Below are 27,990 nucleotides of genomic sequence, written 5' to 3' on the forward strand. Positions count from 1 at the left end.
GATATTTTACTCGTAGAATCATCACACTGCCAGACTTTTTTAATGTCAGTTTACGAAAGCAGTGCTACTACTTCATCTGGCTTTACCAGTTGTGCAGCATTTGTAACCGTTGCTCCAGTATTGAGTGTGAGTGTGTGCATGCATACATGTGAAGGAGGATATGTGCCAGTCATGGGATGAGTGCTTGTTATTAGCCACCTGTGTCTTTGTTTTGTATAAAGTGTATAAGTGTAAACTGATATAAAGCTCTCTAACACTGCCAGTATGTTCAAAGCTGAGTCTAGTCTGGTTGGATTGATAATTTTGGTCTGTAAGTGACAAACCCTTGTTGATTTTATATCGGGACAAGTAGCATGAAACAGGTAAAAGTCCTGCATTTAAAATCTTATGTTAGTAAAAGTAAGAAAGTATTAGAAGATGAATGTACTTTAAGTTTCAAAAGTAAGTCCTTTTATAAAGAACAAGAACTTTTATATACTTTGTAACGATATTAAAATACTCCATTGCAACTAAAAGCCCTGCATTATGAATGTTACTGAAGTAAAAGTACAAAAAGTATCCTCAGCAAAAATTTACTTGAGTTTAAAGTAAAAGTATTCTATTTGCAGACATATACTTCTGATGTGGAGGATGAATCTGCAGGATTGGATTGTCGCAGCAATGTTGGCAGTAAACACCTGGTCATCCCGTGTCACACCCAGGTTCCTTTCAGTCAAGGAATGGTTATGGAGAGGTCATGGATAGGAGATGCCTTCCCTGGAAGGAAGAGCAGCTCAGTCTTGTCGATGTTGAGCTTCAGGTGGTGTGCAGACTGAGATGTCAGCCAGACACGCAGAGATTCATGCTGCCACCTGGGTTTCAGACCAGGGAAAAGACAGGATTACTTGAGTGTCATATGCGTAGCTGTGATAGGAAAAGCCATGTGAGTGAATAACAGAGCCAAGTGACTGAGAGAAAAGAGGAGGGGACCCAGAATAGAACCCTGAGGGACCCCAGTAGTGAGTTTACAATGTTCAGACACAGATTCAGAGAGTGCAGAGCCTGAGACTCCCAGTTCTTGGATGGTTGTTGTTCTGGTTGTTCACTGTGTTAACGCTGCTGAAAGTTCCAGCAGGATGATGATAGAGGAGAGGGAGGCTGCTCTAGCAGTGTGGAGTTCTTTTGTGAGGACTGGGATGGCAGTCTCAGTTGAGTGGCCTACTCTGAAATCACACAGATATGCAGAAAGTTGAGTGAAGATAGCATGCTCAAGTGTTTTAGAAAGAAATGGAAGAAGAAACAGGTCTGTTATGCTTTACATCAGAAGTTAGGGGGGGAAAGCAGTTGTCAAAGAGGTATTGATGAGGTGGATGAGGAAAGGAAGGAGGGCAGGGGCAATAGACTGAAGAAGGCAAGAGGGGATAGGGTCAGGGCAGGTGGCTGGGCTGTGGGAGATAACCAGAGTTAGTACCTCACTGGGAGAGAGGGGTGAAAAGGAAGTTAGAATAGGAGATGAAGAAGTGGATATAGGACAAGTGGTGTCAGCAGGTGTGTGGGGAAATAAGGAGTGTATGTCACCTATTTTTTTTTTACAAAGTAGTTAACAAAGTAGCTCGGTAGAAAGGAGAGAGTTTTTTGGGGTTGGAGAAGGAAGCTTGAAATTTGGATTGAGAGAGCGAAAGAAAAGGGGGAGGATGCTCGATTGGTGGATGTCTAATTCCTCCAAGAATTCCCCCAGAGGACCTGGTAGGCAGTATAGCACAACAATGTTTAATTTCACTGATTAAGTAACAGACACAGCGTCAAATCCGATGAAGGCGGAAGGTGGAAGCAGGTAGAGAGAAAATCCCCACTCGGGGGGAGATTATCAAACTAGTGCCATTCCCTCTGCCAGCTGGTCTGGGTGTGTGGATGAAGGAGTAGATAGGGTGGAAGTGTGATCCATGTCTCCAAGGTGAGAGCAAGGAAGTCCAGAGATGGCAAGGAGTCGTAGCCAGAGATGAACTCTTGTCTTGCGGGAAGCTGACTGGCAGTTCCACAGGCCCCCTCTGACAAGTTGTTGGGTGTGTGTGTGGAGCGGATGGGGTACAGAGATTAGAGAGGTTACATTGATGTTGTGAGCAGAGTCGTGGTCTACGGGAATAGAAAGTATACACATGTCAGTTAAGGAAAAAGCAGGTATATAGACAAAGCGAAAAGATACTTAGCCCTGACAATGTTAACCCATCATCTCACTTGTCCTCCTACGAAGGACTCCATCATCTTTCTATGCCTGAGTCTTTGTATGATTGAGGCTGCTGCTTCAAACAAGGAGTGACTTTTTAAACACAAATGCGGATTGCTCAATTGGCTGCAGAAATGTTAACCACACCAACTGTTAATTAGTGATACAATGACCCTAGTGGTGATGGCCTGGCAATGAATGATGGCCTCGAATGAGCTCAAACTTTCAAATAGGGACACGAAATCATGATTGGCTCTAAAATCTAGAGCTATGTGCACTCTGCGGGAAAGCCGTCCAACAGCCTGACTCTGGTCAAGGCTTTAGCTGACCTAAGAGAGCCAAAGAGGTGCATTAACCCCACCTCACCTCTTGTTTACTGTAACTTGTCAGCCATGACACTATGATGCAGCAGCTTTGAGGGGTAGCATGACAGGTCAAGATGGACAGTGAAAAAAAGAAAGCATAGAACCTTAGAGTGCACAAAAGAGGAGGACTTTCTATTAAAGACAATGCAATCTTTACCCTCCAGTAACTGTCAATTTACTTTCTTTATCTCCAGAGTGCAGTGAAGGTGTTGAACCTGCTGAGCTAAGCTTTGCCAAAATGTTCTTTTTATTTTGAAGGCTGACTCTGTGATTTTGTCATTTTTTTGTTAGGACTTACTTCCCATTTTTGTTCTTGCCATTTAGGGCAACATGTCCTTTTGGCACCATACTTTCCATTAACTCTTGTCTGGACTCTGAAGTTCCCCTTTTCTCACAGTCAAAGCTCACAGAACATTTCCTTCCTCTTCTAGTCTCATACCTACTGAGATTTAACAGTACAATTTTCTTCAAACACATTTATTTATAGTATTTTTTTATCCCATTATCATTTAGAATCAATACACAATACTTCAGTAACACTTAACTAAAGTAGTTCATTCCAGATTATTGATTAACATTTTTAATTCTCATCATCATCACTGTTATACATTACTACATATTGATCACTTAACACCATGATTAAATACTGATTATTTCACACAGACACAACCAATATTCTACTTATTAGCATCTTACTTTAAATCACTTGGTTCACACCCCCTCAACTAGTGGTGGAAGAAGTATTCACATCCTTTACTCAAGTATAAGTCGTAATACGACAGTTTAAAAATACTCCATTACAACTAAACGTCATGCATTTAGAATGTTACTTAAGTAAAAGTACAGAAGTAGCCTCAGCAAAATATACTTTAAGTATCAAAAGTAAAATGAATCATTACACAGAATGCTATATTACTATATTTGGATTGTTATTACAGAGCTATTAACACGTCAGCAGCATTTTAATGTTCATGGCTGCCCTAATTCTAACAACTTCACATACTGTTGGGTAGTTTATTCTGTAATATAATTTTGCATTATATTTTATGAACCGATCATATATATTGTTTGTAAAATATGAATCTGCAAAGTAACTAGTAACCACATCTGTCAGAAAAATGTAGTCAGAGTAAAAAGTACAATATATTTAGTGGTATAAAAGTAATAAAAATGGAAATACACAAGTAAAGTACAGGTACCTAAAAACTGTACACTACTTGAATGATTGTACTTTCCACTGGCCTCAGCTGACCTCACGGCAGACAAGAACTCTTTTCAACAATGTATGTCACAATAGTTGTATCTATTCACCAACTAGTTCATCATAAAGCATAGTAAGACTAATGTAAAGCATCGAAACAAAGTTATCATTAACCAACACCCAATCTTGTCTCAGTGGCCTGTAAAGAAGTAGAAGCGCTTTGTTAGAGTGCATCTGTCTTTTGTTCTCAGAAGAAAAGACTTCAAACCGTTGCATAACCTGTGGGGTTGAAACAAACAAGTGTACAAGGCTAAGACTAATAAAACAAGAGGGTCATACTGTTTGCTATGTGGTATTGTTGCCTCACAACAGATATTACTTTCCACTAGATCATTGTAATGAGTGTCAGTTGTTAGTCTGTCCTATTATACATGCATATTTCACACCCAGAAGACAGTTTGCATGTGCAAAACTTACTCTTCTGAAAAGTTCCTCAATGTCATCCTTATGTGCAAAGGTGTTCAATACCTCAACCATATACTGGATAAGTAAAGACCCACTATCTGGGTGTCTATATGAGACAGTATCTAGAGGAAAAACATACAGAAACAGAAAATATATTTAGTTTTTATTACATTAGGTACCTATTCTTAGCTGTTTTCAATGCAGATTATTGATGTTAATCTTCATTGATTTATGAGCTATATAATAAGATCTGATCATATTTATGTTAACTGACCAGGAGTGGAGGAAAGAAGAGAAATGAAGTCTTTTTCTTTGTGTACACATCGTAAAGTATCATCCTCTATGTTTTCTTCACCAGCAGACAGGGATGGACCTGGCTGTTTCACATCATCACAGACCAGAGCTGGGTAACTAACAAGTACTAATCTGCAACACATGTGGCATACTTTTTTTTTTTCATACATACAGCGCGCGAGAGCCTCGCTCACATAAACACAACAAACAAGACACTAGCAGACTCCTAAATGAATTTATATTGATGATTGGTGTATCTGTAAGAATAAATGAGAATCACCTCCTCTGCAGGCCTGGATGATGATGATCTTGGGTTTGTTCAGCAGTGCTGAACATTTCTCTGAGCCCAAGTGTTTGTAAATGTTGTTGACGGGGAACTCATCTGGTGTCTCATCACCAGATGTCTCATTTTTGCAGTTGACACCGAGGACAGCTCCCAGCTTCCCATGAGACATGATAACCACCAACACACTGTCTGTCTCTTTGAGTTTTGGAGGGCGACCAGGAGGCAGGAATGAAGGGCCGAGCAGGTCCGAATGACGTCCTGGATACTGGCGATGTAGATGGAGCCACTCAGGAGGATGAACAGACGTGCAGAGCATATTAGGAGGCCAGCAATGAAGGCGATACCCCTCTGGAGGCCGGCGACATGGCTGGACTGCAGAGCTGAGAGCTGGTGGATCCAGGGAAACAGAAGACTGCTGAGGCTTAGCAGGATCAAGATGTTGCTGCAACACAGGTTCAGGAGGCTGCTGCAGCTCAGAAACTAGTGATTGCGGCAGCAGGAACAGGAGATGGTTGAGGCCCAACCGGAGCAGGAACAGGAGATGACTGCTGTGGCCCAGCAGGGACAAAAGATGACTGCTGCATGACACTGAACTGCTGAGTCTGTGCGGAACTGGACAGCTGAGTCCCTGGGGTGCTGGATAGCAGTGAGGACGAGGAGCTGGGCAGCAGAGAGGCAGGGTGCCACGCTGTCTTCTGGAGGACTTCCCAGAAGGTGGCTCCAGCCCAGGAACAGGCAAGGAACTGGCTAGTTCACTACTAGCCATCTGGGTGCTGTCTGACTCTAAAGCAAGGTCTAGCAGGAACTAGACCAGGGAGCTAGAAGTGATGGAGTCTGAACATCGTCGGGAGCCTCGTTTTCTGGGAGCAGGGTGGGCATCTTGAAGGCTAACTGGGCACCCCAAAGAGGGAACTCCTGAGAATTGTCCGGGGTGGAATCAGGCACATGGCTAGGATGCTGGGAGCTGGCTGATTGGGAAGCAGGCTGAAGGCTAGCATGCTGGGGTGAAGTATTGATATTTATCTTCACTATGTCATAAGCTATAAAATAAGATATCTTAGAATCATAGACTAACTGACCAGGGGTGCTGAAAAGAAGAGAAATACACTTTTTCTTACTGTGCCCATGGCAAAATATCATCCACAATGTTTTCTTCACGAGCAGGGCCTGGCCATGACATCATAGAACACAGCTGCTTTTGCACATCACTAACAAGCACCGAGCCACCCTTTTCTGCAACATATATGCATACTTTTCAGGTCCAAACTGCAACTATGTTGACATTTGTTGACTTCTGCGAGAATAGATGAGACTCACCTCCTCTGCAGGCCTGGATGATGATGATCTTTGGTATGTTCAGCAGCGCTGGACATTTCTCTGAGCCCAAGTGTTTGTAAATGTTATCAGCAGGGAACTCATCTGATTCATCACCTTTAAAGGTGACACAGAAGACGGCTTCCCGTTTCCAGTGAGACATGATAACCACAAACACAGTGTCTGTCTCTTTGAGTTTCGGATGTTTGGACAACATAATGAGAGCATCATCAATCTCCTGTGAGAACACAAAAAGTCAGACATCAGGTAGAGAAAAGAAAAGAAAGAAAAAAACAAAAAAAAAATGTTTTATTTTCCCTTTTTCAAAAGCACCTTTCCAGTGAGGTCCCTGTGTTTCACCACCTCATATCCCAGAGTTGTGAGCAGTTTCTCCATGTTCTGTTTAATTTCTTATCAGCAAAATTTCTATCAGCGATTAGCAGAGCCACACAATTCCCAATGGACTGTTCTGCCACATGGTAAATCTGAAAAACAAAATGATCTAAGGGCAGAAAATCAAACATTATAAATGTATACTTTAAATAGATTATGTTACTGTATTAGCATCTTATTTAACAATGCCTTTGCACTGAGGTAAAAGTGGTCAAACCAGTATAATAATACAGTTATACTGCTGTACCAACTGCTTTCAAGCACGCTGTGGTCAGACCTCAAAACCCAACCTTGATCCTGCTGTCCTGTCAAATTTTAGACCTGTGACCCATTTGCCTTTCCTGTCCAAGGTTTTGGAAAAAATAGTCTTCATTCAGTTAAAGTCTTTTCTGGAAAACAATCAAATCTTTGAAAAATTCCAGTCTGGCTTCAGAACACAACACAGCACCGAATCGGCTCTGCTGAAAGTACAGAACGATATTCTCTTGTCCCTCAATGCAAAAAAGCCTGTGCTGCTGGTAATGTTGGACCTTACTGCTGCGTTTGACACCATGCACCATTCAGTCCTTCTGAGACGTCTGGCCCAACAGGTTGGCCTTCAGGGAACTGTGCTGCAGTGGTTTAGGTCATATTTAACAGATAGGACATTCTCTGTTATGATTGATGACCTTTCCTCCTCTTCAGCCCCTATGACCTCTGGTGTGCCACAGGGATCCATTTTGGGCCCTGTTCTATTCTTTCTGTACATGCTGCCTTTAGGTTCAGTTATTTCAAGTCACAATGTGTCCTTCCATCTGTAAGCAGATGACTTACAGATCTATCTGCCGGTTGTCCCTAATTCTTCTGACAGTCTTGAATCCATAAACAGATGTTTAGATGACATCAAATTGTGGCTGTCTCAGAACTTTCTCTGTTTGAATGAGGACAAAACAGAATGTATTGTTTTTGGCAAATCCAACCTGCCCAGTGTTTAGCTCCTGGTCTTGTTGTGTTGACCCCCCATTTTAAAAACGTTGTGAAACATTTGGGGGTGAAATTAGACAGCAGTCTAAAATTTGATAAGCAAATTGATTCTGTGGTCAGGGCAAGCTTCTTTCAGCTCCACCTCCTAGCAAAGGTTAAACCCTTCTTGAGCCGTTGTGACCTGGAGAAAGCTATCCATGCTTTTGTTAGTTCCCACATAGACTACTGTAATGTGCTCTATGTGGGAGTTAACCAAGCTGGTCTTCATCGTTTGCAGCTTGTGCAAAATGCTGCGGCCCGCCTGCTCACTAACAGTCGGAAACACGAGCACATCACACCTGTGCTATACTCCCTGCACTGGTTCCCTGTCCAGTTCAGAATTCATTTTAAAATTTTGACATTTGTTTTTAATGCAGTCAATGGCCTTGCACCTTCCTATTTGTGTGAGATTTTGAGCCCTCACCGACCCGGCAGAGCTCTACGATCTGCTGGGCAACATCTGCTGGAGGTCCCCCGGTCCCGGTGCAAACAGTGGGGCGACCGTTTTTTTGCAGTGGCCGGTCCGAAACTCTGGAACTCTCTGCCCATTGACTTATGTTCCATCACTGACCTGCCTTTGTTCAAAGCCAAACTTAAAACCCACTTATTTAGAATAGCTTTTAACACTTAGTGGCCCTGTGACACTTCTCTTTATCTTAATGTTGTAATGTGCTCTGCTGACCAATTTGTACTTTTATTATTATTTGTTATTATCATTATTATTATTATTTCTTTTTATCTTGTTTTTAATGTTGTACAGCACTTTGGTTCAGTTTTGGTTGTTGGAAGGTGCTATAGAAATAAAGTGTGATTGATTGATTGAGTTATTTGGTGGAAGTGATGATGTTTACATCAAGGAAATATATTTCCATGAAAGTTGTCAGGAAACACCGCTTCCATGAAAGTAAAAAGCAAAGATGTTTTGCTTTTGGTTGTGGGCTGTGGTTTGTAATAAAGTGATGCCAATTAATAATCATTGCACCAAATAAAAAGGGAAGCCTCTCAATTGTACATCTTGGTGTGTGCACAGAAACTGTTTTACAGGCACTTCTACGCTCAGATTGTATTATATAAAATTTTTTAAATGTGCTTTTTCTAATCCAAACAGTCGTGCAGCTCGAATAACTCCTCTGCTATTTGTGCTTTGTGTGTCATGATTTACATACCTTTTTGTCATGTGCGTGCTTTGAAGTGTGTTGGAGAACACAAAGCTGCAAGTGGTTGTAATCACTGATAATGAAAATGGAAGATTCACAGTCCTCATTCTTTGCCAAAAACATTCCAAAGTTCAGCCAAAGTTTATAGGAGGCCTCAGTAGTCTGAATTAGACATATCAACTGAGAATCTTCCAAAGTGTCTTTTTAGTATAAAATTCCACCAACAGTGTTTCCATGCTGAGCTGTGGCAGAGGAATAGTAATACAAAGCAGTTACACTATAGAAACATCATCAGATACATTAGAATCAAAATGTCTTTCTCTAAACTGCATTGTGTGCGTCTGCTTTTCTTCTAACTTGCATTATGCTCATCCTACTGTTATATTTCCAGGCAAGGTCTGAGTGATATTTCTAACATGTTTTCCTCTGCTGTATTTTACCCTTGATGAAGTGATTATTCGGATTATGTAAACCTCTTTTAAATTACTGTTGATGGGGTATTTCCTGTAACAACAAGAGTGTTTTATTTTGAAAGTTTCTTGGGTACTAAAAGGCTTAAGTATCAACTGCTGAGATCAAGTTACTTTATATTCACAAACATTGGTTACATTTATTACATAGATTTGACTTTAAGTCTGTACTTTGTGTTGTTAATTAACCTAGTTACAATGTTTGTGGCTACATGTGCATGTAGCTACGGACTCAAGTTTATTTTTATAGCCCAGTGTCACACATCTGTCTCAGAGAGCATAACAAGCCCACAACAGCAGACATTCCCAACCTGGCCCATGCTACAAAAAAAAACCTTTTGTTAGCAGGACTGATAACAGTTAGTTTAAGTTGTTCTTTAAAGGTTTTTTTTCGTATGTCATGTAAGCATGGATAAGCACAATTATTGCATGAATAAGCACGATTATTCATAAAACAAAACATCTGGAGTGCTTAATGTAGGCGTCCTTGCAAAATAAAGACACAATATTGAAAAATTGTGTAGTAAGCTTTTAATTTATGGTTTAAAACCTGGACAAAATTAATACCAACAAGAACAAAAGTAAACGTCCATTCAATGTCAATATGTCACATTAAAAACATGAATAAAATACATGGATATATTAAAAAACCACCCACATTTACCCCAGTACCCCCTTTTCTCAGCCCTGGAATGGCTCTTCATGCATTATAGTCCCTGTTTAATAAATGCCTACCGCCACTTCTTTGAAATGGTGAAAAATTATGAAAATCAATTGTAATTTGAATAATTGCAATTAACAACAAAATATAATTTCTATAGATTTTTGGCTATTTTTTTACTTAATGGCAGTGTTGTCTTTACATTTAAGAAGTTTAAAATAGATATAAACATTGCACATTTTAAATGTTAACTTGGCCGCAGAGAATCCAAGAGATTTCATAGATTTGCAGGCAGGTGTGTTTTAAAATTTGGTGGAAGAACTAGGAACCTGGTGCAGGTCCTGTTTCGTTTTGTTTTTCTCAAAGGAAAACAGTTGACTAGTTGCGTGACATCCATGAGTAAGCAACCTGTTGAATACAAGTTAATAAAAATCTCTATGTGCCATTAATTCAAAGCCTTACACGTTGTCAGATATATATAAAAAATATGCAATGATTAAAGTACATATAAAACAAAGTTTAGTTTTATCAGACAGATTATGAAACAACAGGCCCATGGACACAGACATGGATGAGGCCCCCCACCCCTCCTACGAAATATCAAGACTGAAAGAGACACAAAAAGACGGGGTTGTGTTTTGCTTCTCTTTGCTCTGCTAGTAGGCCCATTCAGTAATCCATCCATACCTTTTATCTATTCACCAAATAGCATCTCAGAAAGCATTGCAAGAATAATTCAAAATGTCGTCACAGCTCTGTTAAACAACAGCAAATCCTGTCTCAGAGGCCTGGAAAGAAGTAGAAGCGCTTTGTTAGAGTGCATCTGTCTTTGGTTGGCATCTGTCTTTTGTTGTGAACGGAAAAGTCTTCGAAGCGCTGCATGACCTGTGGGGTTGAAACAAACAGTATATGAAATTAAGCAAGGCTAAGACTAATAAAACAAGAGGGTTATTATTAACTGTTTGCTATGTGGTGTTGTTGCCTCACAACGGATATTACTTTCCACTAGATCATTGTAATGAGTGTCAGTTGTTAGTCTGTCCTATTATACATGCATATTTCACACCCAGAAGACAGTTTGCACGTGCAAAACTTACTCTTCTGAAAAGTTCCTCAATGTCATCCTTATGTGCAAAGGTGTTCAATACCTCAACCATATACTGGATAAGTAAAGACCCACTATCTGGGTGTCTATATGAGACAGTATCTAGAGGAAAAACATACAGAAACAGAAAATATATTTAGTTTTTATTACATTAGGTACCTATTCTTAGCTGTTTTCAATGCAGATTATTGATGTTAATCTTCATTGACTTATGAGCTATATAATAAGATCGGATCATATTTATGTTAACTGACCAGGAGTGGAGGAAAGAAGAGAAATGAAGTCTTTTTCTTTGTGTACACATCGTAAAGTATCATCCTCTATGTTTTCTTCACCAGCAGACAGGGATGGACCTGGCTGTTTCACATCATCACAGACCAGAGCTGGGTTTGCACCATCACTAACAAGTACTGATCCACATTTTTCTGCAACACATGTGGCATACTTTTAATACAGCGCACGAGAGCCTCGCTCACTTAAACACAACAAACAAGACACTAGCAGACTCCTAAATGAATTTATATTGATGATTGGTGTATCTGTAAGAATAAATGAGAATCACCTCCTCTGCAGGCCTGGATGATGATGATCTTGGGTTTGTTCAGCAGTGCTGAACATTTCTCTGAGCCCAAGTGTTTGTAAATGTTGTTGACGGGGAATTCATCTGGTGTCTCATCACCAGATGTCTCATTTTTGCAGTTGACACCGAGGACAGCTCCAAGCTTCCCGTGAGACATGATAACCACCAACACACTGTCTGTCTCTTTGAGTTTTGGATGTTTAGAGAACTCAATTATAGAATCATCAATTGCCTGTGAGAACACAAAAAGTCAGATATCAATTACTGTGTCACAAAATCCACCAGACAAAAATATGTTGGTTTTTTTTTATTTCCCTTTTTATAAAGTACCTTTCCTGTGAGGTTTGTGTGTTTCACCACTTCATATCCCAGAGATGTGAGCAGTTTCTCCATGTTCTCCTCGTCTTTCTCAGCTCCTCTTCTGTTTAAGTTCTCATTAGTAAACTTTATATTAGTGATTAGCAAAGCCACACGATTCCCAATGGAACATTTGGCTGCAGGGTAAATCTGAAAAACAAATTTAAAGGAAATAAGTTGAACAACAATTTACCACGTCTCAACATGATCATTTACAGGAAATATGTACATTGTAGACTTTAATAAGGAAACTATTTTACTCCCACTTGTTAAACAACACCTTTCTATCGAGGTGAAGTAAACTGAGATGTGCAGGAACCAAGTTATTAATGATTTTTATGAGTGACTTACATTTCTATCATTCTGTTTGTCTCTCCAGAATGCCTCAGTGGTTGGGATGAGTGTCTTTGACCATTCCTGCTCCATCTCAGGCTCTGCAGCTGGGAACGGCAAAACATTTCTGTTCAAAATGATGTACTTCTTTTTGAGTATAGTATTCATGACAGTGTCAAAGTATCATATCGGTTCAAAATAGGATGAAGGTCTCTCTAGCTGAAATATGTCAGCTCACCTGGCGGAGCAGGTTGACCAGAGGACAGACCCAAGGTGGAGTAAAGTGTTGGGTCTCTGCTTTGAAGGCGAACAATCATCTTCCTGCTGGCTTCATGTCCTTTCTTCTTCACTGTGTCGATGAGACTGCGTGCCTTGTCTGCTGTGCTCTTGTTCTCCTCAAGTATTGAGTCTTTCTCCCCTTCGTTCACGATCCGATCCTCTAAAATGTCATCTAGGAGCTGACTGATCAGTTCTTTGGATGCCTTTTCCACAAACTTACTCCTAACCTTTTTAAGCTCCTCGTCTAGAAATGGGAATATGAAGCAAAATAATTACACAATTTGAAATTCTGCCTCTTATGGTGATTTCAACAGAGGTACTAACATTGAATAAGACATTAGAAATATTTACAAAACATTGCTGGCCTGTGAAAACCATGTATCTCCAAAATATCAACTTTTTACAAGCTAAGAAAAACAGTCCTGTTTTCAGCTTTATGACAATGCGTTTTTCATACAATCCAATGGGTTTATAAATGGCTTACTTAGATCAAGAAGTCGGACATTATTTTCAACCTATAAAAGGAACACTTAATCCTTCAGTTTATCTGTAAAATTCAAAATCAGGTCTGTGCTGGTTTTGTCCTGTTGTATCCTTTATAATTTTTTGTTTTGTTTCATATTTACGAGCTAGTTTTTATGTCATTCATTCAGTGCACCCGGGTATTGTAGGTATTTATCCATAAATATATATAAATAAAGTGTCAAACACATATTCCATGGCAGACCTCATTTTTTGGCTATTTTTGATGTTCGATTGCCACCACAAGGTTAAATAAGCATATGTTTACGTAAAGCAATGAATGTGAATGAAGTGTGAGTTAACAATCATTAATTGATGATCCATTAAGCATTAGCCAATAATATAAACTCACAGTGACTTGGTAATTTCAGGAAAATCATGATACATCCTGCATTCATTTATGCATTATATCATCATTGTGCATTACTTAAGCATTTGTTTATGTCCTTATTATTAAGTTGTACCAATGTTTCTATTTGTTTTGTAGATTTCCATAACTTTTCTAATAGTGAAGCTACACTGCAACAGTAAACTATGAGTAAAGTCGTCCTTGTTGTATATTGCGGGGGCGGAGGGTTGATTGTGGTTTGTGTCCTTCATCCTCCTCACAGTGTATTGAAGAAGCTTACTTAACAGCTACGCCCATGGTTTTCCTACTGAAAACGTAAACATGTGTTTGTAATAACTTCACATCACAGTTTGAATTATTAGACCATCAGTAATGTCTGTATTTAACTTAATGTATGGTTTTCAGTCAGAAGAAATCCGATACTTTAATAAAAAAAACCTTTATGAGCTGATCTGCGCACTTTGGACATTTCAGCTCCATAACCCCGCGTTTATAGTTTGCCACCTAAACACTTTAAATGGCAGACATTGAGCCGCCATATGTACATAATACAAAACATTTGATTGCTGTCATTTCAATAAAGTTTCATAAGAATTTTTAAAACCTAACAAGGCGGTTCATATTATTGCCTCTGTTTTGTTTTTTGTTTTTGTTTTTTTGTTTTATAACTAAAATGGACTAAACAACCGCGCAAACTAGAGCGGATATGATCGCCAGCAAAGTGAAACTAATACGTGGCACACACAACTAAATGCAGAAATATCAAGACTTTTCTTTAACAGTCTTTTTAAAACAAAGGAAGTTTAAGAAGTCATATTCAAACCCCATCCTCCTCACCGCCTTCATAACACGGACCATTTACAGTAAATAGCCTACAGCTTGTGTAGATTTACGTTTGCTGGCTGATCGCCTCCATATTGCCTCCAACAAACACCGAAAGTCATGGTTTCTTGTAAAGTGCATTTAGACCGCGAACTCTTACCTGCCATTTCTCAAATCTCGTATCACAGAATTGTTTAAACTGAAGTCACCGGAAAACTGCGCAGCTTCCAACAGCCTGTGTGTAGGGACGGGTGCGTAATGCATACTGGTGGAGATGATAACAGTGTTTCCTGCTTTACGCCAAGTAACCGGTTATAAATCATCAGTACTACAGATCACGCAAGATTTATATTATATTTGAATGAATCTGTATACACAAACAAAGTGTGGCTTAAAAACGAAAACCATTGCTCCAAATGGTGCAGCATACTGTAGCTACATCTTTGTGGGCGCTGATCTTATTAAGCTATATTTGAAATAGTTGGGACTGTAACATTGTTGTCTTAATTAATCAATAAACCGTTTTTGGAAAAACCCTTATAGACTATAAAAGGCACTCTCGTATCTGGAAATGACAACTTTGACGCTGCACAAATCTATAACAGCAATCTACAACAGAAATGTTTCATAGTGATACCAAAACAAAAAAAAATATTAGTAAGTAATAAGCACACACATATTTGTTTTTTCATAAAGTTTTAATGAAACCAGATTACAGAATTACCTTATTGCAAACGGACCGTAATTCAAGTAAATGTTACAATCATGCGCAAAGGAGGCTTACGCAAATATAATTCCAATCCAATTCAAAACTGAGTAGGGCTCTCCAGAAGTAGTTGTAATACATTATAAGTCACTTAATTTCATCATTATAGATACTTCTCCACCCGCAACAATAAATCAGTACCTTTTCTTCTGGAAAAATTTCAAGACAGAGAAATAATATTTGTCATACCCACAAAATGTTCTTACATTTCATAACTTGACCTACTTCCTGAAAGATAAGAGTAGAAAATAGTATCTTAAACCTGTTTAATGATTTCCCTGTCAGTATTACAATGAACAGATACAGTTTGTCCCAGTACAGGATATATTTATATATAGCCTTAAAAGCTACAAGAAGATTTTATTTGTGACACAATAATGGCTTAAAATGTGTCAGATATACCATAATAGCTGATGGTCACATGGCAGATGGGTCAATTAAAACAGCACAGTTAAAAAATATATAATTTTGTAAAGAGTAATTTACATTACACAGTGTAACTGAATCTAACTGATCAACTTCTCAGACTTGTCTGCAACTTTTCGCTCTACTCTCCCTACTCTGAAGCTAAAAAAGTAAAAAAAAATATCACATTTACTAAAAACTACATTAGCCTATATAACGTTCATTATTATATATGCATAGATTTTGAAATTAAGACATCAAGTGAATTTAAATTTATGAATGCACCTTGTATGGAGACGAGCCAACTAAATGGGATTATTTTGCAGTAAAACTCAACATTTTTTTACATTATCTGGAGTGATGCCAAATCAGTTATCTAATATGGCATTAAAAAATGCTAATGTCACTGATAATGAATGATGAGCATCTTCAGTCTTCATTTTCTGTGAATGACCAGTTCTGCTCCTCTGTGGCTGAAAACAGCAAAACACAACATAAACAGCTATCAGACTAATGTTCAAAATGATGTATTTCTCCGTGCTGGTGAAATTATATATTTTTCTTATTGTCAACAAATCCCACAAAAAGACCAAAACCATCAGTGAATTGATTCTAATCACAAGTATTGTCTGTGAAGTCAAAACATCATATAGCTGATGTGCCAAAGAGCTCCATTGTTGTCCAAAAGTTATTAAAACACATCAATGACATTTTCCTGCATTACAATAAAAATGGGAACTGCTGAGGTAAATACAGTGTATTAATCCGAAGTTAAAAATAGTCCTTTACAAAATGCACTATTCCCTCCTGTTTTGAGTTACGTTGGCTCAAAACTACAGTGCCCAGCTGTTTTAGGAAATTACTGTGCTCTTCTTAAAAATGAAACTATATGTTTGAGACCCTTTTTAAATATTCACATCTTCAGTAGGAACCAGTGAGCTTCGGGCCGAGTACTACAGATGGGGGGGGGTCAGAAAGTATTGAGAGACGGACTACTGCCTTGTTGGTTTTGGTCATTTCAGGGGATTTGCTGACAGCAAGAAAAATATCTAATGATGCCAGACTGAACATGACAGTGTCGAGGTACAACATTAGTTTGCTACTTGAATACAATTAGGTCTCCCTAGCTCATTAGTGTTGACCAGCTCCACTGAAGTATGTCAGCTCACCTGGTTAAACAAGCTGACCAGAGGACACACCCAAGGTGGAGTAAAGTGTCGGGTCTCTGCTTTGAAGGCGAACAATCATCTTCCTGCTGGCTTCATGTCCTTTCTTCTTCACCGTGTCAATGAGACTGCGTGCCTTGTCTGCTCTGCTACTGTTCTCCTCAAGTATTGAGTCCTTCTCCCCTTCGTTTAAGACACCATCTTCTAAAAGGTCGTCCAGGAGCTGACTGATCAGTTCTTTGGATGCCTTTTCCACAAACTTACTCCTCATCCTGTTAAGCTCCTTATCTAGATGAAAAAATATAAACCGTGGAGATGTACATATTATGTATTATAATATTATTATATTGTTATATGAGTATATTAGTATTATGTATGTGTCATATTAAGGCTATTCAAGAGATGGTAGGGTAAAGATGAACAAGACATACTCCTAACTAACTAACTAACTTCTCCTGACACATTAGCAACAAACTCACTCTGGTAAGCTCCTTATCTACAAGAATCATTATGAAGCCAACTAAATAAATAAATAATACTCAAACTCAAATTTTGACTTCTTAAGGTGTTTTAAGGTTCTATAAATGAATATGACATAAAAAATATTTACAAGAAGGTGTCTGAAGGCCTACAGTAGAAACTTAGAAAATACCATGAAATGAAAATGGCATGTGAAAAATGTGTTTTCACATGGGTGGTTACACTGTGTTACAAAAAAAAAATGGTGTCAGTGGTGGAAGAAGTACTCATCCTTTACTTAAGTCCTGTAAAAATACTCCATCACAAGTAAAAGTCTGGTAAAATTCTACTGTAGTAAAATTTAAAAGGTGTTATCACTGAAATGTAACTAAAGTATTACAGATGAAAGTACTCATTATGCAGAACAACCCCATTTCAATGTTGTAACTGGTTGAGGTGGAGCTAATTGTAATTAATACATAACAAAACATCATGTTTTATAAGATGATCATTTGTTTTGTAAAATCTTGATCTGCTGGTAACTACTGCTGTCAGGAAATGTACTGTAGTAAAAACTAAGTATAAAGTAGTATAAAATGGAAATACTCAAGTACAAGTACCTCAGAATTGTACATAAGTAGGAAGCCATTTTTCTTTTCCTCCAATGCAGTGAATGTAGATTCTACAAAGGGAGAGTGTGTATGTGTGTTGGTTGCTGTGCTTCCGTCTTAGTGTACAAATGAAACCTATTAACCATATGATTTTCCCCATAAATAAATGTGGCACCATGAATTTATACACGCTCAGGCATCTATTTTAACAGATTGTTTTGGGGGTTTTTTGCAGTCAGTAAAACCTAATTTGATCTTTATTCTCTAATCTGTGTTGACAGTTTGCCACCTAATCGAAAACAAACACCTCCTGTGGTTACATAAAAAACCATCACACACATTTTAAGCTTTTGGGTATATGGTTAAAGACCATGTAAATCAGTTGTTTTCTTTTCTTCATAAATCGGATGCAGCTACAGTTTAAAATGAGGCGCATGTCAGCAACACGCGAGTCAAAGTGAAACCTTTGTTTCCTCATGGCGGTGTACACATTTGAGGAGCTATTTGAGTTCATGTATCCTGCAGCTGTGGTTCCGTCCAGCTCGCATCAAAGTTGAATTTGCCTTTGAACTTGCTTTGCTTGACTCACCACGTAAAGTTATATGTAATCCTCGGTATTCTACAGCAAATATTACCTGTACAGATCAAAGAAAAAACCGTAATCCTTCCTTCCTTACAGTCATACACATAGATCACTTTCTTGAATGGCTGATCGCCAGTAACTATTGATTACCGCAGACTTACAACTTGCATTCAAAGTGCATTTTAGACTACAAACCTTCTTACCTGCCATCACTCATAAACCTCGTGTCACTGAATCGTATAGATTAAAGTCCAACGAGTTTACATCCACGCCTAAACTCCTCCCTGCGTGTAAGGACGATCGAGGGCGCTTTATTTGGAGATGTTCGCGTTAAACAATCTATTTAATGTAGGCTAACTAGTTATTAACAGTAAACAGAACACGATGCAACAGTTTGAATTATTGTTATAGGCTGCTCCAAATAACACGGAAACATCTGGCTCGTGTGTCCAGATGTTGGCCGGAAGACTCTCCGCTTCTCCTCCACTGTCTCCTCCTTTCTTCGCCTTTCTCCGCCATGGACACAGAGCCCTCTTTACTTTGATGTTGTTGTTCCTCAATGGTAAAGAGTAACTTTGGCCTCAAGTACTGTACTTCAGTGTAATTCTTCAATGATATTGATCCAATAATATGATATATAATAAAATAACTCAATTCTGCCGCATAATGAGTACATTTTGCTGATGAAACTTCTGTACTTTTACTTCAGTAAAAATGTTGAACGCAGGACTTTTAAGTAATGAAGTATTTTCACAAGATCCAAATACTTCTTCTGCCACTGCATTTATTTAACAGCTGCTAGTTACTCTGCAGATTAAGATTTTAAGATACATACAAAACTCCTTATATAAAATATTATGCATATAGACCACATAAAAAATAATGTTGTGTTAACCCAGATGTGTTACATTGTTTATTCATTTACTTTTACCAGTTTAAGTAAAAAATCTGATATTATTATATGTTTTTTCTTCTCCCATAAACAGTGAGAAACAAATATAAGATAAATTATAAGATAAAGTCAGTGTTGCACTAAGTACATTTACTCAACTCAAATATTTTGGTACTTGTACCTTACTTGAGTGTTTCCATTTACATTATACTTCTACTCCAATACAATTCAGAGGGAAATATTGTACTTTTTAGTTCACTATATTAATCTGAAAGCTTTCCAGTTACTTTTCAGATTAATATTTTACACACAAAAAACATATAGGGCTAAGTTTATAAAATACAATGCAGTGTCTAGTTGGGGCCCTTTGTCACATTTCAGTCACAAAATCATTTATATAAAAAAAGTGTTATTCTGCCACACACAAATCTTAACACTTTGATAATCACAAAAGGGGTGTCTTGTGTTATATGATTGCATATGTTTGTATTGAAAAGGGCAAATCTTAACGTCATTATGTATAAAGAATGAAATTGTGATAATGATTAATAATGCCATTTCTTTACAACCAGTGAGGAATAATATGGGCTACTGCAATGTGGTAACGCTAGGCGGCGATGAACCATTAGTTAACCTAATTTTTAACATACAGAAAGAAATCAGCGAAGAAGAAACAACTGACAGACAAAATGGCTGTGGGACAAAGCTAGCTGCTTTGCTAATGTAAACATCCACCAATAGTAGACTGGAGCTGGAGCGACGATAAGGTTACCCGATAGATTTTTGATACTGCGAATGATAATGTATGTTGACACAAAATTCACGTAGCCAACCTAGAGCATCTTCATTAACGTAACGTTAATGTAGTTAGTTACCTTAGCAAGCTATGTTAGCTCTATAATTAGCTTAAGCAAACACTGGTAGCTAGCTATAGATTAGCTTGTTGATTTGGTGTTTTTAAGCATGAAACAAACTTTCAAGAGCGAACATACTCATAACGTTACAACAATATAATCATATTTCAGAATGATAGGAATTAACTGTTACTAAGGGACAATGCTGTTTTGAGGGGATACTCTGTGTTAGAGTAACTGCTCTATCAGGTCAGTACTGTGTGAGCCAGATGCTGGCTATTAGCTAATGCTAACAAATACACAGGTCAAAGCTGGAGACATTACGTTTCACCCGATGTATTGCTCCCCAAAAAGAACTCCGATTAGGTCCGTCAGGGCCTTGATTAATTTAAATATTTTGGACCACGCTACAATAAACTAACGTCACTGTAGCGTTAAGGCAAATTAGCTGGACGGGTGGTGAGATCTGGACTTGAACTCAGCTACGAGTCAAAGTTGTTAGTAATCTTGAATGGCAGATTTAATGGATCAATGAGCAGAGGGACCTGTCGTTTTTTACACACGACAATGCACCGTTTTGGTCGCAGTGTTGCTGGTCGTACTCACTGTTTTTGTTGTTAAAGTTTTCTGTCTTGTGGTCCCCCCAGCAGTCTTCTTAACTTGGGTGAAGGATGATGAGCCAGCGGCGTGGGATCCATCTGGACCAATCAGAGCTGCTTTGCAAGAAAGGATGTGGTTTTTATGGCAACACTGGTTGGCAGGGCTTGTGCTCAAAGTGCTGGCGAGAGGAAAATCAGCGAGAAAAGCAAAAACAGATTCAAGAAGACTGGGCACTTGCTGAGAGGTTTGTCTGTTTCTCTGTGTCTCATGGATGCTTATTCCTGAAAGGCAAATACTGTGTCTTTTGTTCTATTACCTCTTCATTTTGTTGGCTTGCTCTTGTGTCTGCCTGTTCATCTGTCAACTATTACAGTTGTACTGTCTTTTCCCTCCCAGGCTGCAGAGAGAGGAAGAGGAAGCGTATGCAAGCAGACATCAGAAGGCCCAATCACAGCCTATCACACCCTTCAGCAAGTTCGAGGAAAGAAAAACTAAAGAAAAGTCCAGCAAAGTCAACACAGTCACAAAGTTTTTTACTCCTTCTTCAAAAACACCACCAAAAAAAGGTACATACTATTGTACATATTCAACTGCAAGACATGCTAATCATCATTTATCAAATTTTTGCAGTTTAAAAGTTTTTAATGCTGTTCTTGAGTTGAGAGATAACTGTGTCATTATCAAGTGGTTGTAATATTTTTATTCATTATTAATTCATGTAGGCTTGTTTTGGTAAAACTTTTTCTCCTTATGCATTTTATGCGGAACTGGTTCTGGTGACCTGTTTTCCTGGTAAAAGGTTTAAGAAACAAAACCAGACTGAGGTCACCAAAACTTAAGCTTTTTTTGTTTTTTAGTTTAACCACTTCCTTAGATATGTAGCTGGATAACCTACACACAGTGTGGTTAAAAGAGGCTATTAGACTGCAGCACATAGCACAACTACCACATGTGGTAAGGGATATTAGGAGAAAATGAAGTATTGGTGGCTTTGATTAAAATAACATTTAATGTCTTCCCTCAGATGCTGCTCCTTTTGACACGCTGTCCAGCCCGAGCCCCAGCTCCTCTGCAAGCCGGCATTCCTCTGTGGACAGTGACCATGCAACACGAGAGTTCATTGATTTTCTCAAGCCTCTGAAGTCTGGCAGGGAGATCTTCAAACAGTGCCGGGCCTTCACTGAGAGCATGGTCTACAAGCGGGTGAGCTAAAGCGGATTACTCATCATGTTTTTGTGTGTTTGTTGGAGAAATTAGCTTGTAGGAAGCATTTAATTCTAATGTATGAATAGTTGTGGAAGTTTGGAAACCTGCTAACAAATTACTTTGGCTCAAATTCATTTTTGGTTTAAGATTGTGTTTTTACTCAAAGTCAGACAGCACTGATAGCAATACTGAGTTTTCAGTTAATTGCATTTGCACCTCATGTCTACTTTTCACCAGTGTTTATCTGTTAATACTGTTTCATTACCACCTGTTCTGATTTATTATGTTTCCAACATCGCAATCACTGAATTAAATGAGCTGAAACTGTTAATATGTAATATGGTTACTACTTCACTAATATGGTGAGAAAATCAGTACTTGCTACTTTTATGTGGTTTAACAGGCGTATGTCTCTTGAGTCTCCATATTTCCAAATTTTCAAAGACGTTGTGGTGCTGTTTAATTGTGTGGTGTTATACTGACTGGTGTTTCTATTAGTTTGTCCATTCCATTCATATCAATGAGGGTAGGCTAAATAACAAAAACACCTCTGTATATTCAGTACAGTTCAACAGCACCACAAACTACATCCACCAAAATGATCATGAAGTTGAATCAATACATCTTTAAAATTTCTAAAAAGAAACTGAACATTATAACCTTCATGAAGGTAGGATTTCTTGCAGAACTGTTATATTAGCCTGCATTAATTTTAGCTAGGTGTACCTATTAAACTGGTCACTGAGTGTAAATAACACAAGCAGTAGATCTCAGATTTTGGTATCAGTCCAGCTCATCTAGAAGTCCATTTCATACAGAGATTCATGTTAGATGCAGCTGTGTTATAAGTCAGACAGCTGTCTCAATAAACCATGACGCAATGTAGCCACAAGATACTTTAACATTTTATGTAACATGTCTTATGGCTTTATTCTGAAAACCTCTTGCTTCACTGTACTGTTGGTTCAATCCAGTGCTCTTGTAGCAAAGTGGGAAAAAACAGATTGAGAAAAAGAAGTTACAGTAAACACTTACCTCACAAATTACCTCCTGGAATTTACTGAATGTCAAAATTAATGGAAAAGTCTTAAAATCACTGAGACTTAAACTTCAACTCAAATGCTAAAAACATGGAGCATTTATTTTTGGCATGGCATTGTCCAATACCTTAAACATTTGTTCCACAGCTAGTGAAACCATGACTGCTTCCAAGTGAGATGCTGACTGTCACACATTGTTGCCTCAAGTGAAAACAAGTTTTTGTTAATATGTAATAGGGAAATATGTTCCTTCATCATTGCACAAGTTTTTAGAAATTGTGTTTGTTATATATTAACTATTTATCCATTCAAATTTGTCTAATAATTGCCACATTTAAACAGATAACATTATCAAAATCAAGATTATGCACAATATATCACTCTGTTTTGATTTCTGTTGTCTATACCATTAGCGTATTTTTAAGCTGAAATTCAATTAAATCTGATCTGAATTGTTCATTTTCATTCCTTGTTCAGGACATGGGTGCTGATGAGCTGTCAGAGTGTGTGCAGGACTTCTACCAGAACCTCTCAGAACGCCTCCAGACCCAGTTCAAAGGTGCTGCTTAACTCTCGCACTCAAGAAGAATCAGCTATAATCAGTGAATATCACTAACAGTGTACATTGTCTTTGCTCTGTATATCTTTGTTATTTGTGCTTCTGTTCCTAGGTTCGTCAGACCATGTAGAGAACGTTATGGATGAAGTAGAGAAATACATGATGACTCGTCTCTATAAGGAAGTTTTCTGTCCTGAGACCACAGACGATGAGAAGAAAGACCTGGCCATTCAGAAGAGAATCAAGTTAGCAAACAAAAGTTCTAATAATGCTTAAATCTGCTATTGTAGAAGTCATTAATTTCGCTGCATTCCCTCTGAGCACAAGGAAACACAACTGCAGGTTAAATGACTACATTTGAGAGTTACTTATTGTGTTCTGTTACAGATCCTTGCATTGGGTCACCATTGAGATGCTGTGTGTTCCTGTAGATGAGGAGATCCCTGTGGTGTCTGACAGTGTAGTCAAAGCCATCACAGGTAAGTCTCATTAGGTTTATTTTTCAGAAGGCCATGGTAGGACATCACCTCATTATCTTGGTGGTAGAGATCTAGTAAGATTTTCAGATAAACAATTTGTTGTCTTTTTTGCATCATTTCAGATGTGATTGAAATGGATTCAAAGCGCGTGCCCAAGGACAAGCTGCGGTGCATCACTCGTTGCAGCAAGCACATCTTCAACGCCATCAAAGTCAGCAAGAAAGAAGCTGCGTCTGCGGATGACTTCCTCCCCACGCTCATCTACATTGTGCTGAAAGCAAACCCTCCGCGACTGCAGTCCAACATCCAGTATATCACTCGCTTCAGCAACCCCAGTAGACTCATGACTGGAGAGGATGGTTACTACTTCACTAATCTGGTGAGAAAATCAGTACTTGCTTGATTGCATTTATGTGGTTTAACAGGCATATGTCTCTTGAGTCTCCATATTTCCAAATTTTCAAAGACGTTGTGGTGCTGTTTAATTGTGTGGTGTTATACTGACTGGTGTTTCTATTAGTTTGTCCATTCCATTCATATCAATGAGGGTAGGCTAAATAACAAAAACACCTCTGTATATTCAGTACAGTTCAACAGCACCACAAACTACATCCACCAAAATGATCATGAAGTTGAATCAATACATCTTTAAAATTTCTAAAAAGAAACTGAACATTATAACCTTCATGAAGGTAGGATTTCTTGCAGAACTGTTATATTAGCCTGCATTATTTTAGCTAGGTGTACCTATTAAACTGGTCACTGAGTGTAAATAACACAAGCAGTAGATCTCAGATTTTGGTATCAGTCCAGCTCATCTAGAAGTCCATTTCATACAGAGATTCATGTTAGATGCAGCTGTGTTATAAGTCAGACAGCTGTCTCAATAAACCATGATGCAATGTAGCCACAAGATACTTTAACATTTTATGTAACATGTCTTATGGCTTTATTCTGAAAACCTCTTGCTTCACTGTACTGTTGGTTCAATCCAGTGCTCTTGTAGCAAAGTGGGAAAAAACAGATTGAGAAAAAGAAGTTACAGTAAACACTTACCTCACAAATTACCTCCTGGAATTGACTGAATGTCAAAAACAATGGAAAAGTCTTAAAATCACTGAGACGTTCAAGGTTTTAAGTGGTCTTGAATACAGTTAATTACACATATACAGTATACTGTTGTTTAAATGTTTTATTCCTTGAAGCAGTTTTTGGGCATTATGTGGCTTTATTAGAGAGACACAAGAGAGAGATGACAGGAAATAAAGGGAGAGATAGATGGGGAATAACTGGCAGCAAAGTTCCCTGGCCAGACACAAATGTTATGGTTACAGCTATGGTTACTAATGTTACAGACTGATGACATCCATAGGTGAGACTTTCTTTAAATGACCCTCTACATCCCCTCTCCCCAGTGCTGTGCGGTGGCCTTCATTGAGAAGCTGGATGGCCAGTCTCTGAACCTAAGCTCTGAGGAGTTTGAGCTCTACATGTCGGGCCAGGCATCCCCCCACTGGCCACAGGCCACTGGAGCTTCTTCTTGCTCCCCAGGCAGCGCAGCTCTCAATCAGGTCCACAAACGACTGGACCTTCTAACAGGGCTTGGGGAAAGGCAGGAGCGGGTCATGGAGAAGGCTCGCCAGCTGGAGAGTGACCTCATCGACTGGACGGACGAAGTGGAACAGAAGGTGCAGAGCGTTCTGGAGAGCTTTCCACCAGAAACACAAAACCCTACTGCAACCACAGCTAGTGGGGCAACGTCTGCAGCATCATCAGCAATCGACGCTGATAACGTTGAGAATGAGCTCCTGCCCCCACCACTGCAACCGCAAGTGTTTGCTGGTTGATGTGAAGAGCTCTACTCTAAAAATAATTCCTCTAGAGGCTTTACTCCACCCTCCCCCTTTTCCCTGCTGTTAAACTTTGCTGTCCGTATGCACATACAGCAGACATCCAATATGGATCCCATTTCGACTCCAGTCATCTCTATTCCATCCATCCATTGTCCTAGACCTAGAGGCCCTGAGACTATACTGAACAGTAACATAACTATTGAATTAAAGGAATAGTTTGGCATTTTGGGAAGCACACTTATTTGCTTTCTTGTAGAGAGTTAGATGAGAAGATCAACAACCACTCATGTCTATACGGTAAATATGAAGCTGCAGACGGTTAGCTTAACATAAAGGCTGGGAACGGGGAAACAGCTAGCCTGGCTCTGTCCAAAGGTAACAAAAATCGGCCTACCAGCACCTCTAAAAGACACAAATTAACATGTTATATCTTGTGTGTTTAGTTCGTACAAAAACCGAAGTGCTGCTTCTCGCTTTGTGAGCTTTAGATGTGCTAGTAGGTGAATTTTGTTGCCTGTGAGCAGCAGAGCCAGGGTAGCTGTTTCCTCTTGTTTCCTGTCTTGGTGCTAAGCTAAGCTAACAGTCTCCTGGCTTCAGCTTCATAATTAACGAACAGACATGCATTTCCCAAAATGTCCCAGAGGCCAAGTACACTCCAAGCATTTTGACATGGTTGAAAAGTCAAGGATCCGGTGCAGCATCTGTGGTAAATCCCTGACATTCTACTTCTACTACAGTTTCAGGTTAAGCAGACTTGTACTGGCATCCGTGACCCAGCAATTTCCTTTGGTTTTCCCAGGCTATTTGGGAACTATAACCCACCGGACCACCTCAACTGACTCCACTCCAAGCTCTTCCTGAAACACATCTTTTGGTCACCCACAATGGCATCTTCAGTACCTCAGTACTTCTTCATCCTTGTAATTGTTGTTACATTTGTGCAGCCGGGATAAATAGATGGATGTGGTTTTAAAACATCCATCATTATTCGCAACTTTTCAGTCAAGGTTTTTGTTATTTTGTTGTTGATGTCTCCAAGTGTAAATTGAGAAGTGAAGGCTGAAAGTGACAAACAGAACCTCACTGCCCAAGTCACATCTAATAACATAACAGGAATTTTCAGTAAAATATGTTTTTGGCAAAGTAAATTGAGAAAACTGAATAATGCGAAACTTAACTTCCCCTCAGTAAAGTAGCCCTCCAGCTCATGCTCGTGATTTGTGCTGTATTTATTCTGTACACTGTAAATATCCAGAGAGGAAGAGATGTGCGTGTGTGGCAGTTGTGCATGCGGGAAAGTGTGTGCGAATGTGAGCGTGTGTTGCATGGACATGTTCCGTTAATGTCAACGAATCATAAAGTCCTCTTGTTGTGCGTACGGATATTGTAATCTTGTTGTCAGACGTCTCAATCCAGTCATTAGCTGGATGTACAGAAGTGATTTTATTTTTCTATAGAGTGGCAGGTATCAATTCTTTTGGATGCAATAGGAGACATTAATCCTGTAATATTTACAGTAGTAAAGAACATTGCTTAAAGACAAGTTACGTGAATTCTAATGATTGAATAGTAAAATTTTCATCTATTCGTTTATCTTCTCAAGAGGGTGTCATAAGCATGTCCATTTTAAAAACAAAACAAAATGTTTTTTAGATGATTTTTTTTTCTTGCTCTGTCAGAGCTGTTGGATTAAGTAGGTAAGAAGATAAAGATGATGCCGTTTCCCCGTAAACACACCACTAAGGCCGGTTGCTTTACTAGTGCAGAAGGAACAACATTGCATAACCAATACAAAAAATTGAAGCACTTTTCTAATGTTTGATTTTAAAGCTCTTGATTCAGAGGTATATTTAATGAAGGAAGTAATGGCTATATTCAGTTGAAAGGATAATTGGTGAAAACAGTGTTGTGGGCTGATGCCACACAGACGTATTTGAACTGTGTCTTTGTATTTGGCAGTCATGTAGTGGAAGACAATGTTTGGGAGAGTTGTGTTTGTTTTTCTTTGCTCATGAGCTAAGACTTCCTTATGTTGCTGGATTTCATTATTTTTTTGTTCTTATTTGCAACATTATAGTCAGTGTGCAGTTGCTGTCCAATTTTAGTTTGAGAAAATACTTTTAATGCAAACTTAAACAATAGCTTGAATAACTTCATATTGCACTGTATGCAGAAGCCATTTATCAGGTATTTTAAAGAAGTTTAAAACATCGTCTTTGTAACCTTACAGGTTTGTTATTGTACCACATGGGAGAAGGTAACTCAATACTGTCGTTTATTTAAATGTAACTTATTGGGGCAGTATTGTTTATTTGATATGGATGTGTGATGATGATTAATAAAAATTGAAAATGCAGTC

At 38.7% G+C, this 27,990-nt stretch overlaps 4 protein-coding genes across 9 annotated transcripts; 1 reads left to right on the top strand and 3 right to left on the bottom strand.

Annotated features, from left to right (window-relative positions):
* Positions 1 to 634: 634 nt before the first annotated feature.
* On the bottom strand, positions 635 to 8,217 carry LOC122879681 (caspase a-like). The gene is given in 4 exon segments (XM_044204133.1): positions 635 to 851; positions 6,132 to 6,366; positions 6,462 to 6,532; positions 6,535 to 8,217. Coding segments are annotated over 4 exon segments (456 nt in total). The 5' UTR covers positions 6,653 to 8,217; the 3' UTR covers positions 635 to 819.
* Positions 3,705 to 6,074, bottom strand: LOC122879680. 2 transcript variants are annotated; one of them, XM_044204132.1, is made up of 2 exons: positions 4,809 to 6,074; positions 3,705 to 3,968 (listed from the first exon to the last, which is right to left on the bottom strand). In XM_044204132.1, exons 1-2 carry the CDS (start codon positions 5,578 to 5,580, stop codon positions 3,961 to 3,963), a joined length of 780 nt encoding a protein of 259 aa, XP_044060067.1. In that variant the 5' UTR covers positions 5,581 to 6,074; the 3' UTR covers positions 3,705 to 3,960. The 2 variants fall into 2 exon arrangements, with proteins under 2 accessions (XP_044060067.1, XP_044060065.1); XM_044204130.1 differs by lacking the exon at positions 3,705 to 3,968 and having other exon boundaries at positions 4,648 to 5,813; positions 5,933 to 6,042.
* On the bottom strand, positions 4,160 to 20,615 carry LOC122879677 (caspase a-like). Of its 5 annotated transcripts, none has more exons than XM_044204120.1 (8): positions 14,319 to 14,476; positions 12,425 to 12,709; positions 12,205 to 12,293; positions 11,827 to 12,003; positions 11,479 to 11,728; positions 11,295 to 11,341; positions 4,509 to 4,632; positions 4,160 to 4,356 (listed from the first exon to the last, which is right to left on the bottom strand). In XM_044204120.1, exons 1-8 carry the CDS (start codon positions 14,323 to 14,325, stop codon positions 4,175 to 4,177), a joined length of 1,161 nt encoding a protein of 386 aa, XP_044060055.1. In that variant the 5' UTR covers positions 14,326 to 14,476; the 3' UTR covers positions 4,160 to 4,174. The 5 variants fall into 5 exon arrangements, with proteins under 5 accessions (XP_044060055.1, XP_044060058.1, XP_044060054.1 ...); XM_044204123.1 differs by lacking the exons at positions 4,160 to 4,356; positions 4,509 to 4,632; positions 14,319 to 14,476 and adding exons at positions 9,667 to 10,696; positions 10,909 to 11,018; positions 20,501 to 20,615 and having other exon boundaries at positions 11,171 to 11,341; XM_044204119.1 differs by lacking the exons at positions 4,160 to 4,356; positions 4,509 to 4,632 and adding exons at positions 9,667 to 10,696; positions 10,909 to 11,018 and having other exon boundaries at positions 11,171 to 11,341.
* Positions 20,566 to 27,987, top strand: rabgef1l (RAB guanine nucleotide exchange factor (GEF) 1, like). Its single transcript, XM_044204117.1, has 8 exons — positions 20,566 to 20,738; positions 20,891 to 21,060; positions 21,519 to 21,697; positions 23,218 to 23,299; positions 23,412 to 23,544; positions 23,687 to 23,778; positions 23,901 to 24,157; positions 25,194 to 27,987. The coding sequence occupies exons 1-8, from the start codon at positions 20,566 to 20,568 to the stop codon at positions 25,623 to 25,625; spliced, it is 1,518 nt and encodes a 505-aa protein (XP_044060052.1). The 3' UTR covers positions 25,626 to 27,987.
* Positions 27,988 to 27,990: the final 3 nt, after the last annotated feature.

This window comes from Siniperca chuatsi, linkage group LG7 (assembly GCF_020085105.1).
Source record: "Siniperca chuatsi isolate FFG_IHB_CAS linkage group LG7, ASM2008510v1, whole genome shotgun sequence".
Classification (NCBI taxonomy): Eukaryota; Metazoa; Chordata; class Actinopteri; order Centrarchiformes; family Sinipercidae; genus Siniperca; species Siniperca chuatsi.